This window comes from Danio rerio, chromosome 4, assembly GCF_052040795.2.
Source record: "Danio rerio strain M-AB ecotype USA chromosome 4, GRCz13ab, whole genome shotgun sequence".
Taxonomy (NCBI): Eukaryota; Metazoa; Chordata; class Actinopteri; order Cypriniformes; family Danionidae; genus Danio; species Danio rerio.
In genome coordinates, this window is record NC_141024.2 from 9,433,910 (window position 1) to 9,452,241 (window position 18,332).

At 38.0% G+C, this 18,332-nt stretch overlaps 1 protein-coding gene and 1 long non-coding RNA gene across 4 annotated transcripts in view; one reads left to right on the forward strand and one right to left on the reverse strand.

The window, feature by feature from the left end:
• scube1 (signal peptide, CUB domain, EGF-like 1) overlaps positions 1 to 18,332 on the reverse strand; it is a 100,929-nt gene that overhangs the window by 27,959 nt on the left and 54,638 nt on the right. For 2 of the 3 annotated variants that reach the window (XR_015942100.1, NM_001328599.1), the window contains 3 exon segments: positions 16,487 to 16,603; positions 9,050 to 9,139; positions 1,979 to 2,095 (listed from right to left, as the gene is read on the reverse strand). Coding sequence is in view for 2 of the 3 variants with exons in the window: in NM_001328599.1 (NP_001315528.1) it covers positions 1,979 to 2,095; positions 9,050 to 9,139; positions 16,487 to 16,603 (324 nt within the window). In the remaining variant the exon portion in view is untranslated. 3 annotated transcript variants of the gene reach the window in all.
• Positions 101 to 7,033, forward strand: LOC148679936 (uncharacterized). The gene is made up of 3 exons (XR_015942361.1): positions 101 to 392; positions 953 to 3,544; positions 3,612 to 7,033. It is a non-coding gene; the product is annotated as an uncharacterized LOC148679936 (long non-coding RNA).

The following is an 18,332-nucleotide window of genomic DNA, read 5'->3' on the forward strand; positions in this document are numbered from 1 at the left end:
GTTATTAAAGGAATAGTTCACTCTAAAATATAACGTTTGTTATTTGTACAAACTACTTATTTAAAATGAGCTAAAACAGCAGAAATTTTTTTGTTTTTTTGGAGGGGACAATTTATTTGTTTCATGTTAAATCCAAATACATTTGCAAAAAAAAAAAACATTAAGTTAACTTAATTTCTTCATGTTATCCAAACACAGATTGATTGCATTTTTTACATTGTTGACCAAAAATTGAAAGTTCTCCTGTTGTTTACTCACCCTTCACTAGTTCCAAGTTTCTTTATTCTGTTGAAGACAAAGGAAGATATTTTGAAGAATGCTGACAACCTGTAACCATTGGCTTCCATAGTATTTGTTTTTCCAACACTCTCAGAAATAAAGGCACAGGAGCTGTCACTGGGGTAGTACCTTTTCAAATCTGTACCAGAAGGGTTTATAATGGTACCTTAAAGGTACTTTTCAGGTACATCCAGGTACTAATATGCCCTTTAGAGGTACCAATATGGATTATTTGAGTACAAATATGTACCTTTTGAAAAGGTACTGCCCCAGTGACAGCTCCTGTACCTTTATTACTGTGAGTGTAGTATGGAAGTCAGTAGTTACATGTTTACTTTCGTCTTCAACAGAATAAAGAAACACTTAAAAAGGTTTGGAACCACTTGAGGGGGAGTAAATAATGAGTAAATGTTCATTTTTGGGTAAACTATCTCTTTAATCTATTATTCTATCTGATTTTAGCAATAGTTTACAGTCAGGGTTAGGTTTAGGTCAGAGGTGCCCAAAGTAGGGCCCGCAAGCCAAAGTTGGCCCATGGTAACCTTTGGTTTGGCCCGGCATGCCATCTGAAAAGAGAGGGAAAATGATGGGGAGTTGGTTGGGGGCGAATGCCTTAACAGAGACGCCATTTCGAATTGAATGTAACCTTTTGTTACTTTGTTTAATTGAGGAGCTAAAAAGGCAACTAGAATTAAATGTTGTAAATAAATCAGACTTTTAAAATGTAAATACTGTCATTTGACAGATGCAAAAAACATCAAGGCAAAGGCAGGAGCAGCTCGACTTTTGTGTATTCAGCATTTAGCTTTATTGTGTTATAAATGGCATTGTTCATGTTTTTACTATAATAAGTTCATTTAAAAAAAACGCTAAAAATGATACTGCATCATTTATTAAGATGTTTTAAAGCAACGTTTTCTAGTTATTTTTAAATATTAGCATCAATACTAATATTAAATTAGGAAACTTCCCATGGTAAATTTAAAGTAATACCTGAAATATTAGTATCTTTAACCCACAGCCCTCTATCAAGTTTGGTTTGTTTGTCATTTATAAGAAAAAGTTTGGGCACCTCTGGTTTAGGGGTATGGATTGGGTTTGGATTACATTTTCGAACAGGAATGATGTTTAAGGATCAAGAAGAAGTATGCTGACCCAGTAACACGTCTAACTCTAGACAAGCCTCATTGATTCACACATTCATTCACCATTGGATTTAGGCAGAACAGGAAGAGATGAATCTTAAAGCGTGGACCGTCGTGTGGTCAGCGAGTTCTCGAGTGTGTTTGTTTAGAGAGAACTCACCATCATCCCGTGCCAAGATCCCTCTGCAGCAGTTTGACTTTGAAAGCCCTGTTCATTGACGTCAAAGCTGGAATTTCGGAAGGAGAAATGCTTCGCGGCCAAAGCAACAACAACAATAACACGGCCATCATCAAGCCATTCCACACGACGGGACAAACGGATGTAAAGCCAGTTGGTCTTGGCTTGGGATCACACGCCCTCACGCATCTGCGAATATACCTGACCATTTCGAGCTGAAGAATTCATCTAATAACTCCAATTTAATCCTAGCCTCGCAGTCTAAATACAGGAAATCTTAAATTGCTCCATGACAATCAGGAAATCATGACATGCTCCTTTGCAACTTTAAACACAAGTCTCACAAACAGCATGCATCTCCAGCACACACACTGACCTTTGCAGGTTTTGCCATCGGGTTGAAGGGTGAAGCCCACGGGACAACTGCAGCGGACACCAGTCGCCGTGTCCTTGCAAGTGCGATCGCAGCCGCCGTTGTTCACCGCACAGGTCTCTGGGTAAACAAACAGAAGAGATGGACAGACAGAGGAAGTAAGGGAGCATAAACAAAATCACAAAATCCGATTTTTAAAAATGACTTGACACGGTTAACTAAGAACTACAGTAAGTGAGGATGTGCAGTTTGGTTGGGCTTGATTGCAACTATTTGGAGAAAGGTGCATGTAAATAATGAATCCCAATGGGTGCAGGAATAACAAAAATAATACAGAACTTGAACTTAGAAGATGACAAGGTTCATGACAGACATAAAACACACACATCGCATGAAAAAAGCTGGATTTTGAGTTTGATAACACCATATTTCATTCCTAAAGCCAAAAATGGCTTTTCTGGCAATCAAATTATGGGAGAAATAAGGCAAAAAAGACAAGAACTGCTTTTTTACCTGAAGAAAAAGTTAGAAAGTAAATCAGAAAATGGACAGTGTTTCTGAATGTGAAAAGCAGAGGGTGAGCCGGTTAGTTTCGTCTCATGAAAGACTGTGGAGAAAGGTCAAAACAGAGTGCTGTGGATGCAAGAATGTCAACTTCACTACTATGGAAGTCAATGGTTACAGTTTTTCAGCTTTCTTTAAAATATCTTTTTTTGTCTTCAACAGAATATAGAAACTTAAAAAGATTTGGAACCACTAAAGGGGAGTAAATGGTGAGTAAATTTTCATTTTGAGGGAAAATTATCTCTTTAACTTATTAGTTTATCTGATTTTAGCAATAATTTACTGTCAGTGTTAGGGGTATGGATTAGGTTTGGATTACATTTTTGAAAAGGAATTATGTTCCAGGATCAACAAGAAGTATGCTGACCCAGTAACACGCCTAACTCTGCAAAATCAAGACGAGGCCCGCTAATTCACAGAAAGGTAAAATAAAAGACAAGAACTGCTTTTTTTTTTTTTAACCTGAGGATAAAGTAATAGAAAGGATATCAGAAAATGGACAGTTTTCCTGAAAGTAAAAAGCAGAGGGTGAGCCGGTTAGTCTCATCTCATGAAAGACTGTGTAGAAAAGTCAAAACAGAGTGCTGTGGAGGCAAGAATATCAACTTCCCTACAATGGAAGTCAATGGTTACAGTTTTTCAGCTTTCTTTAAAAGGTCTTCTGTCTTCAACAGAATAAAAACATTAAAAAACGTTTGGAACCACTTGTGGGGGAGTAAATAGTGAGTAAGTTTTCATTTTTATGTAAACTATCACTTTAATCTATCTAATTTTAGCAATAATTTACTGTTAGGGTTAGATTTAGGGGTATGTATTAGGTTTGGATATCATTTTTGAATAGGAATGATGTTCCAGGATCAACAAAAAGTATGCTGACACAGTAACACGTCTAACTCTGCAAAATCAAGACGAGGCCCACTGATTCACAGAAAGGTGAAAAAAACAAGAACTGCTTTTCTTTTTACCTGAGGATAAAGTAATAGACAGGATATCAGAAAATGGACAGTGTTTCTTAAGGTAAAAAGCAGAGGGTGAGCCGGTTAGTCTCGTCTCATGAAAGACTGGAGAAAAGCTAAAACAGAGTGCTGTGGAGGCAAGAATATTAACTTGTTTTGTTAGTTCACTCAGAATTGATTAAAGTTTACTCTCCCTCAAATAGATCCAAACCTTTACAAGTTTCTGTTTCCAGTTGAACACAAATGAAGGTAATCTTAAAGAACATTGGACACAGGTAAACATTAGTATCCAGGAAACAAATATGATGGATACTGGTTTCTAACACCCTTCAAAACATCTTTTGTGTTTAACAAAAGAAAGAAACTCCAACAGGTTTGGAGGTTAAATAAATAAGCTCTTTGGTTTAAGCTTTTAAACACTTAGATGAGAGTTACCCTTCACTCTCAGAAATAAAGGTACAAAATCTGTCCCTGGGGTCAAAAGGGACTTTTTTGTGCCTAACAGGTCCTTAAAGGTACATATTAATACCTAATTCAAGAGTTCACACTCGGCTGATGATTGATTATAACGCTCGTTTAGCATGCTGTCCCGGGAGAGAGCCCTGAGCTCATAAGATCCTCGAGGCTGAGGCTCCCTCCTGTTTGCAAGGTGAGAGTGAAGTTTAAGCTCAGGTAGATCTCGAGAACTCTCCTGCTGTAGTAGCTATACAGATAGTGATTGCTTTTAAGAGATGAGTACTTACTAGGAGCATGTCTATGGTGCCGATTTGGATTAGTCAATTAACTTAAATTGCATGTTTTTGGACGGTGGGAGGAAACCGGGGGACCATGGGGAACCCATGTGAAGACGGGGAGAATGTTAAACTCCACAAAGAAACGTCGACTGGCTTGGTAAGGACTGGAATCAGTGACCTTCTTGCTGTGAGGTAACAGTGCTAACCACTGGGCCACCGTGCCACCCATCTAGGAAAGGAGGAGGAGTAGGGGTGGAAGGGGGGATTCTTCAAAATGAAGATGGCTGCTATTTGGAACTTAAGATATTTATAGTGGCTTAGGAATAGTCTGACTGGTGAATCATAAAGCAGGACCAGTCGCAAGCAATTATAAGCATGTGATCCTCTCGAAATTAGTTTATAAATACACTCCGCAAAGTACAAATGTGCACCTCATAGTATCTTAATGATACAAAAGTGAATCTTAAAGGTACAAAAGTCTACCTTAAAGGTAATGTGCAGCTCTAAAGTGCAAAAGTGCACCTTTTAAAAAGGTACCGCCCTAGCAACAGCTTTTGTACCTTTATTTTTAAGAGTGTTACATGTGATGTCATCACACATTCATTGCATCCATGCTTCAAATATATTGCTAGTTTTATGCAAAAAAAGGCCACAATTATCAGTAGCTCTGCCTACTCCAACATCTCATTGGTCCAAGTTCTCTTTCCACATCCATATATGAAACATCAGATATGCTTTACTGAACCGGATTAAATGCAGGTGTTAGCACATTGCTTAAGATTAACTATTAGTCAATTTGAGAACTGTGTTGGGAACTTCTGTTGTTGTTGATCACACAGTCCAGGACACATAATAAGACACAAAAGACTAACAGCGTAGATACAGTGTCATCCTCAACAGGACATTTGTTTTTCTTCTGTGGGATGGGGAGTGAATGAAGCCGCTTTCTGCTAATGATTTATTAAGCATGTCAAAGCCCCTGTTATTAGAGTCTAATGCTATGGGCTATTCAACTGCTCCAAGAACAGCTGGACTGTATTTTGCCCAGGGACATGTACATGGGACTTGCGAGCACACAAACAGTGTTTGATTAAGCTGCGAATGATTCCACTGAAGTTCTCAAAAAGGAGCACGGTCAACTCTCTAGATTGATAGATTTATTTATATAGAGCTCTCCATAACAGAAGATATAGATTCCCTTGTCGTGTTCTGCATGGCCATATTCTGTTGGCATATGGCCAGAATAAACTAGAAGCCCAGAGTTATTCTGACTGTGGAAGAGCAACTCTTCTTTAGGGGGTGGAGGAAACTGTGTAGGCCAGGGCTCCCCCGGTCTTGAAGGGCCACTGTCCTGCATAGTTCAGCTCCAACTTGCTTCAACACACCTGACTGGAAGTTTCTAGTATACCTAGAAAGAGCTTGATTAGCCGGTTCAGGTGTGTTTAATTGGGGTTGGAACTAAAATATGTAGGACACTGGCCCTCCAGGGCCGAGATAGGGCACCCCTGGTATACTGTAGACCTTCCACACAATTGGTGCCTACAACAACTTTCACCAGCAGCTAGCTCTCTGCAACTCTCACATGGTCGCCCACTGAAGCTACTTGGTCAGTACCTGGATGGGAGACCACATGAGAAAGCTACATTGCTGCCAGAAGTGGTGTTAATGAGGCCAGCAGGGGGTGCTCAACCTGCTGTGTGGGTCCTAACATCCCAGTATAGTGAAAGGGACTCTATACTGCTCAATGAGTGCTGTCTCTTAGAGGAGACGTTAAACTGAGATCCTGACTCTCTGTGGTCGTTAAAAATCACAGGATGTCCTTCGAAAAGAGAAGGGGTTTAACCCTGGCATCCTGGCCAAATTTGCCCACTGGCCTCTGTCCATCCTAACCATCACCATATTATAATTGGTTTCATCAATCTGTCTTCTCTCTGGCGCAAAATGGCTTCCGTCACATCATCCAGGTGGTGTATGAGGAGACCACCCCAATGTGTAAAGCGCTTTAGTGTCCAGAAAAGGGCTATATAAATGTAAGGAATTATTAATAAATATCATACAAGGTGGTAAATCCCGGCTGTACATGTTTTATTGGAATCAATGCATCAGAAATCAGCCCTTTTCCACAAGGCAGTTTATTTACGTAGATCAAATCCCTTCAGTTCCCTCCTGCTGAAAAGTGAGCGCATTTTAAAAACACCCCAGTGTTTTGATTTCTCTTCTCCTCCTCTCCAATCCCTGGGTTTCGCATCATGCCTGGGCACAATGGCAGCTTTCTTTCTGACACCGACTGTACAGTTTAATTTGTCTGGATCGGTCACATCCTGGTGCTGTTGGCCCCAGCTGTGACAGGAGGGCAGGGTGAAGCGGGAACGCCGAGTGTCAAATCTAGCGTTCTCCTGTGGCTCCTGTGCGATGGAGCACACACACACTTGCACAGACACTCACATGCAAAGCCAAGCTACTCCTGTGAATCTGTCATAACGGGCCCATTTGCGTGTTATGAAACTTGGAATATGATCTGAGATGGATGAACTAATGAGATCAGTGAGTATAAGATGGGGATGACATCACATGTGACTTGTTGACAAAACCACTCCAAATGGTTGATATCTATCTATCTATCTATCTATCTATCTATCTATCTATCTATCTATCTATCTATCTATCTATCTATCTATCTATCTATCTATCTATCTATCTATCTATCTATCTATCTATCTATCTATCTTTTTGCCTGCCTGTCTATCTATTACATAAATCATTAGAAGTGATGATTAAGTAAATTATTTCCAAATATGTTTATATGCATACATGCGCATGTATGTATGCATGTATATACATAAAACATATTTAGATTTAATATACATATTAGTATTTGTAATATATAGATTATATACAGTTTAAAATACAGGAAAATAATTAAATTCAGTTCAAGGGGGACAGAAAACTGAAACTGAAATGAGAGAGAAACAAAGGAGTGTTTTCCTTTGGTCTTTCTTCGATGCAGCAACTAAAGGGAGGAGAAAATATTATCATAAACCAAAGACACGATTTCAGAGATGATCAGAGAAAGGTGATGAAGGGTGAAAGTCAGAAATATCTGCATCGTCGGGTTCCTGGGTGGACCTAAAAGTTTCAAAAGCAATCGGTAGTGAGAGTCGTGTGAAATCTGAACTGAACATAATTTGGCAGAATATTCTTTTAACTCATTGAGAATAAAAGTCAAATTGGTGTGTTTAAAATAAAGCTGGCTTAAGATTTTATACTAAGCATAACTTATTTTTATGTTATAATAATCATTTCCCACACATATCGCCAATATAAACGTTTAATCTTTAGCCACAACCAAAAAACGTTATAATTTCCATTTAGTCCACGACCTCATAGGTCAAAAAAAGGTGTCTAGTCTTTCCTCCCAAATACTTTACAAACAGTTTCTCTGCCATACAAAGGCAGATCTGTTGTCTGCCTGACAACATCTTGGCCTTGGTTCATGAATTCAAGGACAAATGGCTAAATGGCTGATATATTTCAAGGTTCGAGTCTGTGTGAATTATCTTCTGTCTCTGAGGAGAGAGTAGCAGATGGACTGGAAACTAAAACAGTTATGCACCCTAAAATGATCATTCCTCCATTATAGACACATTAAAGTCAACATAATATCAAAATTGACCCTGTTTACTTTCATAATACGAGTTCCTTAATGTGACCGATTCATCACTGCACACTATTATCAGAAGGAAACTATAACACCTGCTAGAATAGCTAGACTTTCTTCTTAGTCAATAATATACATTATACAGGCAAAGACGTTTTGGGTAAAACTTTATTTTGATGGTTCATTTGAGTATTAGTAGACTTTCTGCTTAATATCTGTTGATTCTGCTCCCTTAACAGACATTTAACTGACTATAAGAAACTTTGCAAGTACATGTCAACTTACAGTAACACACAACCTAACTGTCTACTTATAGTCTAATGAGAATTAGTTGGCATGTAGATGCAATGCATCTTAAATTCAACAAACGAACCATCAAAATAAAGTGTGGCCACGTTTTCAATTGACAGCCAATAATAATCATAAAATCAGACCCTACATTTTTGATCCCTACTGAATCTTCTTTAATTAGATTACAAAAGTAAAGCAGGTTTGGTGTTTCATGTTGACTTGAAAACACACGGAGAATAGAAATGGTTTAGTTTATGGAGCACAGATGACAGAGGGTAACTGTGGGCAGATGATTAACGCCAATGTTTAATCTTTAACAACATATACTATTAATAGAGCGTAAAAAATGATGTCAGGCGTCTTCCGCTGCGGTTCACCACAAGCCACAGCGTCCTATGATGTGGAATGTTCTGGACCGACCCTCTTGTCATTCTTCCTCCATAAAAAATGATCTCGCCATTATTTGTTCAGCCCACAAATGTTCCTCCAGTTCAACTAATCACTGCCTAAATAGTATCCGATTGCAAAGTCATACAGTGAAGCGCTCAACTGGAAAAGCGAGAATTGGTTTGCTATCCAGTGTAGAGCAATCCAGTGTCATTTTGGTTGCCTTCTTTGGAAATGGGAGTAAATAGAAGCGATCAGTTGTTAGTTTTTTTGTCAACAACAAAAAAGGCGGCGGATTTGAAGACAGTTTGAGAGTGCAAAAAGGAACCTTGTCATGTTTGAAGGGACAAATCTTTAATTCAGAATATAGGGGAAGGCCAAAGGCAAGGAAAGCAACTCAAACAAACTAAAGGACAGAAAGAAACGAGGGGGGTAGAAGCACAAGCGCCATAGCAACACATAGAAAGAGGAAGAAAAGAGTTACCCATAAGTAGACGACGTTTCACCCGCTTGTCCACATCAGCTACTGACGTGGTATTGAATTCAGAGCTCTCAATTGCAGCCTCATCTTTCTCTAAAACACAAGTGACAGGGGACAAACAGGGAGGAGTAGGTTAATGAGAAGCCCAATGTCCATCGCCCCGCACAGACAGCCCCGCTACAGGCCGACCCGCCTCTGGCGACACGTGGACGCCAGGACACGGGCTGCCTGACCACCTTGGCGTTTGAGCCCAAACCAAAGCCAAGAGGCGTAAAGCCATGAAGAAGCGCAAATAAACCCTGTTAGAGTGTTAATCACATGAACAAATAGATAAATAAAAAGAAAATCAAGATGTCCCGAAATAGTAGAGAAGCGAACATGGGGTGTGTGGGAGGAGCTTAACAAAAAGTGAAAGGGGCTAAAGACGCTGTTTCCCGTTGTAGTTCGTCTTCCATATCAAACGGCCACTTGTTTACCTCAGTAAAAGAGCAGTGGAGGAGACACAGAGAAAGAGAGAGAGGAAAGGCAAGGATGGATACAAGTATATAGACAAACCGCATGGTCATGTGATGATGACAAAACAGGACACAAAAAAAGACACAGAGTAAGAGCTGAAAGGATGACAATGAGGTCTCATGGTGGGATCCATGAGAGGAAGGTGGGACATGCCGAGAGGTGGATGAATGACAGAGTCTGGGGCAGCGCTGGTTGCCTGTTTGTCTATGGAACACATTACAACTGGCTTTGAATGAGTCAATGCAGAAAACCACGTTCTGAGTGTTGGGAGTTGGTCAGGAGTGTGTTGTGAGGACGGTTGATGGTTTCTAGGCATGCAGATATTAAGGACTGGTGTTAAGGTGAAAGGGGGTGGGGTTCTGGGCAGTAGGGAGCCAATCCTCAATGGGCGCAGGCAAGTAGGGCCAATCAGGATGTGGATGACTCTCTTAAAGAAAGAGTTTGAATATACATAACAGTTCTGTCATCTTTCAACCACATATCATTCCAAACCAATTAAGTTTCTTTAAAGTTCAGGCTTTTCTGAAAAGGGACAGAAGCTGTCAAGCTACAACTGTGACAAAAATGCACTATTTTGAAGACATACAGTATAACTTAATAAAGAATATGCCATGCCATTATTTTCTGCAAATCTATTAAATCTATATATCTAAAGATTGATTTTCTTCGGCATACAACTATATAACGCATCAAGAAGCATCCCTCTAGTTTTGACATGACCAACATGCATTATTGTGCATATTTCAGTGTACATGATCAATAATTTGTATCCCCTGTAAAACCCAACAGTCAACTTCATCAAATGAAATGAGTGTAGTTAACTCAAAACTGACTGAAAGTTAATTCTACTCATTTGAAAAGAGTTTTGAACTTAATTAAATACCTCATTACTTTAACTTGAATAGAGTAAGTTCACAGTACTCATATAAAATAGTTTTTTTAACTCAAATGGTTTGTTGCAATCGGTTTCCTCAATCAGTTTGAGTTGCCTTAACTTATTGGGTTTTACAGTATTCAGTTGGTTTGAGTTCTCTTCATTTATTGGGTTTTACTGTGCTCAAATTGCTTCGTTTACTCAAATGGATTAAGTTCACAGCACTCATTAGGATTGGTTTTTGAACTTAAATGGTTTGTTACAATTGGTTTGCTCAAATTGATTGAGTTACCTTAACTTTTTTGGTTTTACAAAGATTTTCTCCATTTTGATGATTCATCTCATTTGCATAAATTTAAATAACTCAAAGATGTTAAAAGTGTTATTTTTAAATGCACAAGGTTAACATTGATTCGTTTTATGGTGCTTTTCTGTCATCTTGGGAGCTTGACATAATGCAAGTATGGAATGAAATAGGGCTGAGTAACAGTTTTTTTTATTCATACTCTCTCAGAAATAAAAGTACACATGCTGTCACTGGGGTTGTACATTTTAAATGTACAAATTAATACCTCAAAAGGTCCGTATTAATGCCTCAAGGGTACATATTAGTATCTAAAAAGTATGTAAAATTTTAAGGTATTAATATATACTTTTGAGGTACCAATTTGAACCCTTCAAGTACAAATGTGTACCTTTTAAAAAGGTACCACCCCAGTGACAGCTCATGTACCTTTATTTCTTAGAGTATAGGTGAACCCTTCCTTTAAGATCAGGCACTGTTTGCCCTCCTGTCTTCAGATGTAGACTGCAGGACGCTAGAGCAACATTGAGTGTGTGTGTTTAAAGCAATCTGTCTGTACTATTTGTGTTTATGATTTGTGTGTATAAACACTTGGCTCCGACTGGTCCCTTTAGAGGACTCCACCAATCAGAGATTGGGAGCGAGTGCAAATGTCACAGAGAAATTAAATAAATAAGCAAAAGACAAAGATATCAATAATCCACTACCTCTAATGTGAACACTACAGTAACCATGAAAAAGCACTGGGGTTACTATTAAAGTTTTAAACCAATAAAGAAAGGAAAACAACGGAACAGAAGGAAATTTCACACGGATAATACCATGCATGCGGATGACAGCTCGTGCATTAGTGTGAGAGGACAGGAGCCAATAAGAGTAAAAGAAAGCAAGAGTGCAGAGGGAAGGAAAACATGCAACTGGCATGAGGAGGAGACTCTAAATGGAAGCGGGAAAAAAAGAGATGAGAGTGGAGTGGAGGCCAGTTTTACATTGTTTAGTGACTCTTTTTATTCAGGGTTGCAGACGGGGTTGGTTCATGCTTGTTGTGGGGGGTCAAGGACGAGGAGATGCCATTGGCTGGCTGATTTCGGAGAGGTCAGGCAGGGGGGCGGGACTGGTGTACAGATTGGCTGGTCAAAGGGAAGGTTGTTTTCTGATTGGGTATTGGTGGGGGGCGCTACCGTTGATCAGGCTGCAATTGAGAGGTGCGTTTAACCCGTTTATACCCTTGCATTCGTTAGTAGATCTGATTTCAGTCAGAATCACCCTTTAAATTGCAGACAAGACAGGCAATCAGTAACTTTCACCAGAGAGGCAGAAGGAAGAGCAGGGAGCCCATGAGACACGCCACACAAGGGGGATCCTAAAGGAGCGCTAAACACAGGGAAAGACCAGACCCACACAGCACAGCTAAACACACACAGACTACAGCGAGGGTCCAGAGAGACAGAGAGAGAGAGAGAGGTTGAGGAGGAGGAGAAAGAAAGAAGGAGGGAGACAGGGATGGGTGGGAGCACTCCTCTTCTGGTCCCCGCGGCCGTTTGCTGTTGCTTCGAGTGGAGGCTGGAAAGGAAGAGTTGATTGAGTTTGACAGGAGTGAGTTTGGCTCCGGGCTCTAAGCTGCCAGAGAGAGACCAATCCAGTGTACGGCAATCAGCAGGTACAACAAACACACACTTTTGTGCTTACATGCTCCTGTGGCCAATGGAAAAGCATGTGTAGGTATGTCAGGACACAGATATTTAAAATAAAGCTGTATAACAGTTCCATATTCATTTAAATAATGTAAACATTTAAAGTGAGAGTTCACCCAAAAATTAATCAATGTATAAAATGTACACACACCATCGTGGTGTTCCAGACCTGATTGACTGACTCTCATGAGAAAGTTAAGAGATGTTTTTCCCTTCAATAAAAGTCAATGGGGTTCAAACAGCAGGGGATCCCACTGACTTTTATTGTGTTCAAATATTCTTTTCAGGTGGTAGCACTTTAATTTGATGGTTCTCTTTACTGTAAGTCAACTACCCCGCCATTAGCATATTACTAGGGTGTATCTGCTAACACTTTATTTTGATGGTCTTCCATTAAATTAGTAATTTTGCATGTTTATATATATATATAAACAACTGCTTCTATTCATTAACAGATCATTTTAACATGAGTTTTTATTCTGAGGTGAACTGTTCCTTTAAAGGTATATTTTTTCTCTTAATCAAAACCATTTGTCCAACACTATTTAACATAATAGAGGAACGAAACAAGACTTAAAGACAAAAGATGGAGCGGGACAACTCATTTTGAAATCACATGACCATTCACTCATTCACTTTCCTTCGGCTTAGTCCCTTTATTCATCAGCGGAATGAACCGGCAACTTATCCACCATATGCTTTACACAGCTGATGCCCTTCAAGCTGCAACCCACTAGTGGGAAACATCCAACCCACTCATACTCTTCGGCCAATTTAGTTTATTAGATTCACTTATAATGCATGTCTTTGGACTGTGGGGGAAATCTGAGCACCCGGAGGAAACCCGCACATCAACACTGGGAAAACATGCAAACTCCACACAGAAATGCCAACTGACCCAGCCAGGGCTCGAACCAGCGTCCTTCTTGCTCTGAGGCGACATCATGACCATAATAGTACTTATTTCATCTTGCTAACTTTCCTGTTATTAAACAATTCAGCTTGATGATGGAAAAATCAACCATGCATGAATATAAATCATACCGTGTGCACCTTTAAATACACTTCTGACAACATCATCGCCCCTTAAAACATCTTAAAACATGTAACATGATGTATAATTGTGTTTCCTGTGAGGTTCAGATTACTGATGACCCCTTTAGAGGCCCAATTGAGCCAACTAAACCCAACTACAAAATCTCTATCCCACATTACAACGTTTTAGTCCCGACTGTCTGGAAAGTTGACCTTGAGTAATGATACACACTGATCTGAATGTTATCCTGGGGGCGTATGTGCTATCGTAACAGGAGGAAACCAATGACGCAGTGGTCGTTTTAAAGAAAGTTCACTGAAGAGACAAGCCATGAGAGCCAAATGACATTAAAAAGATGCACTGCGTGGCTTTCTCTAACTCATGTTGGCACGATGAGTTGTAAAAGCCGGTCAAACATCACAGAGGCCATGAGGTTCATCCTAAGAAAACAAGCATAAAACCAAACTTACCTGAAGTGGGTCATTTGTCTTCCCGAAAAAATCAAAAGAGCTGAGAAGGAAAAGCTTTACTCTTCATTTCTGAAGTATTGCCCCTGGATGCAGCCGTACCCGCATGGCGTATAAAGTTTTCCCTTTCGGCAAACATGGCAGAACTCCACGGGCCGACCGGTTGGCTTTTCCACCATTATCAGGATGATGAATGTGTTTTGCACACGGAGAGTTCAGCAATGAAATTTCCATCATCAAGCACATCTTCCCAAATCAACACGAGTACACACATCTCTCTCTCACCCAACCGGCCTTTCTTTTTTTTTCTGGCTTATGCACATCAGAAGTCTCATTTTCTGCTCTAATAGTCGCTTAGGGCTGCGTGTGTGTGTGAGAGAATGAGAGCATGAAAGCCAGAAGAGAAGATGAATGACCAAATTAGCCACGTCGCTCCCTGAGTGTCACAACTAATGGGCTTTTCCATCATTGAATTAGCCACTAACTGCTAAAGCAAGCACTGGAGATCACCGCCATCCCTGAACCACAAGGAATTGGTGCTTCTATAGATTGTGTATGGGCAAGGATTTGACATTTTGAAACATGAGGCCAATCTCAATGCTTTTTTCTTGTTGACATTGTCAAATTACATAGTTGAATGTATGCAAATGCAAGTGACATTAAAGAGGAGTTTTTGGTCATTTGTAGTTAATTTTAAATTTCATATATTAAAGGAAATTGGTCAGTAAACTACATAAAAAGCAAAAATTGGTAGATTTAACAACAACAAAATCTGTCAGATAATGACAAGTTAAGCATAAGTTAAATATATATAAACAAATAAAACATATAATAAACTACTACTACTACTACTAATAATAATAATAATAATGATAAAAATAATGATAATAATGATAATAATAATAATAATAATAATAATAATAATAATTGTAATAACAATAATAATGAGTGTAATATTAATAACAATAATAATGATGACAATAATAAAAATGATAATAATTATAATCATGATAATAATTATAATAATAATATTAATTACAATAATATTAAAATGATAATAATAATAATAATAATAATAATGATAATAATAATGATAATAATATTAAAATGATAATAATAATAATAATAATAATAATAATAATAATAATAATAATAATAATGATGATAATAGTAATAATAAAAATAATGATTGTAATTTTATTAACAATAATAATAATAATGACAATAATAATGATTATAATAATAATAATAATAATTAAATACTTAAATATTTAAATGTATAAACAAATTAAAAAATTTAATATAATAAACTACTACTATTAGTCCTACTACTACTACTAATTATTATTATTACTAGGAGTAGTAGTAGTAATAGTAGTAGTGTGTTATGTTAATTTATTTATTTGTTTATTTTGTTTATAAACTAATATATTCAATATTTATGTAATACTAATAATTATTATGAATATTGTATAAATATTAAGTATATTATTTTATAAATAAATGTATACATAAACATATATTAAACTACTACAACTACTAATAATAATAATAACAGATATTATTAGGCGATGCAGTGGGTAGCTCGTTGCCTCACAGCAAGAAGGTCGCTGGTTCGAGCCTCGGATGGGTAAGTTGGTGTATCTGTGTGGAGTTTGCATGTTCTCCTCATGTTGGCAAGAGTTTCCCCCGAGTGCTCCGTTTTCCTCCACAATCCAAAGTCATCCGCTTTAGGTAAATTGAAAAATCTAAATTGGCCGTAGTGTATGTGTGTGAATGAGTGTGTATGGATGTTTCCCGGTGATAGGTTGCAGCTGAAAGGGCATCTGCTGCGTAAAACATGCTCTGAATAAGTTGGCGGTACATTCCGCTGTGGTGACTCCAAATAAATAAAGGGACTAAGCCATAAAAAAAGGGAATAAATTATTATTTTTATCATTATTACAAAAATATTAGATATACTAGATTATAAATAAATAAAACTTAAACTACTAAATTTACTATTACTATACCACCACTACTACTACTACAAATAATAATAATCATTATAACGGGCAATATGTTCAATATATCATGTATTTCATATCATTATGAAAGCACATCATGAATGAATTTGTTTATATTCAAACATAAAGCATTAGAAGAACCACACAGAAATCACAACAGAGTCATTTGTGTGTGTTTATACTGCTTTTCTGTGACGTTTTGTATCTCAACAGTCTCAAATCCTTTTGCTGCATGCAAGACAGAAAACCATACGATTTTGTATAATATGCAGGTTAACAAATGATGACAGAATTCTCAGTTTTGGTCAAACTACCTTAAAATTTGTACTCATAACAGGATAATCCTTCAGCTGACATGCCATTGTTTATAAATCCACAACGCGCAAGGAAACAGTTTATTCCTGCATGCCAAATACAGACATGAGGTGTTCATTTATTTGATGCAACATTAATCTTTAAGTAACCATTCACCATGAATATGACAAGCTTCCATGAAGAGCTTCGCTAGAAATGCGTGTCTGTGTATGAGAGGCAGTAACTTACCAATGCAGGTCTTGCTGTCTGAATGCAGGGCATATTTCTGATGGCATCCACAAATGGGCCCCACGTCAGTGTCGTCGCACGTGTGTTGGCAACCACCATTTCCATAGTTACATGTCACTGGCAACACACAAGAACTGTGAGGAGGGCTACAAGCACATGTAGGCCGCCATTCACATAATTAAGGCACACACACACGATATATATATATATATATATATATATATATATATATATATATATATATATATATATATATATATATATATATATATATATATGTATATATATATATGAATTGTATACTTTACAGCCATTCAAGTTGAGATACATCCAATGTATTTTGGTTATGTTGTTCATTTGGACAAAGGGATGGTATATCTTGCACATCCACAACCCCTAAAAGCTGTGGCGTTTTGTAAAATGCAATGCAAATCTAGAGTCTGTGATTAGTTATTTCTCTTTAGGTCTTATTTAACTGAGAAAAAAAATACACCGATAGAGATTTTCCTGTATATTTACAGTATGAAACTGGAAGCACAGTTGCCAATTGGTTACAGTTAAATGGATTACAGTTAGGGTAGCGCAATAGATTGCATCATTATCATCAACAACAAGATTATTGTGGGTTTATCAGACTGAGGCTGCATTTAAACTGCACTGTACGTGTAAGCAGGAAAAAAAATCACATGGATTCTGATTTACACAAATCAGATTCAGGCCTATTTCATATATGAAAATGTATCCTTTATGAATCAGATCTGTGCCCTCGTATCTGCAGTGTAAGTAGGTAGATCGGATTTTCAACTGTCAATGAGTCGCGTGTCATTAAAAACCTTCAAGAGTTCACACTTAGATAATGCTTGACTATTTTAGCAGGTTTGGCATGCTGTCCGGGGAGAGAACCCTGAGCTCGGAGATAGATAAGCCCAAGGCTCCTACCTGGTCAATAAGCATTAGGAGGGATACGAGATCAGGTAGTTCTCTATAACAAGAATAGACAGCTAACTAGTTTGTACGTAGTAGGTGCTTGTGACCAACTTTTGTTGCCTGTTTTTTGAGTGTGGGAGGAAACCGGAGTACCCTAGGAAAACCCACGTGAACACAAGGAGAACATGCAAACTCCACACACAGAGATTGTCGGCTGGCTCAGCTAGTGTTTGAACCAACAACCCCCTTGCTGTGGGGCAACAGTGCTAGCCCCGTGTAGCCCGAACTTAGAATTGAGGAGGGAGAAAAGAAGGATGGGGTGGATTGGGAGGATATGTCCAAGGAGCTTCGTTTTTTTTTTTTTTTTGCAGTTTTTGTTTTTCGCGAATCCACAGAAGCTAAGTACTTTTACACTATTATACTGCATTATACAATGCTGCAAAATATGAGTGTAATTGTAATAACTACTAATAACTATATTATGATCTTGCAATTCAGTTATATACCAAAGAAATTAGTAGATCTTCTGCCTAACTTGATTGTTTTTTGTTAATATAAATGAATTTTGATTTTGAGGGCTGCAATACACTCAAAAGAAGTTCCAACAGAGAGAAAGGTTATTTAATATCCGAAATTAAGGAATTTTAAAAGCCACAATAAGCTGGTGAATTGGTGATACGTGAGGGTTTTATGTTTGGCTATAAAAGCAGCATATTTTGGAAATAAATCTGGATCATGGCTGATTATTTTCTGCCAAAAGTCGTGAGACAACTGGCCAAAATATCAAAAGTCAAAATAATTGTTGTCAATTAATTAGAGAATTAACAAATCACATATCATTGATTGCACTTAACAAAACGTTTTTTTCAGAATTGGGGTTGAAAAATATCCTGTAATGCTTGGGCAAACTGTGGCTCTT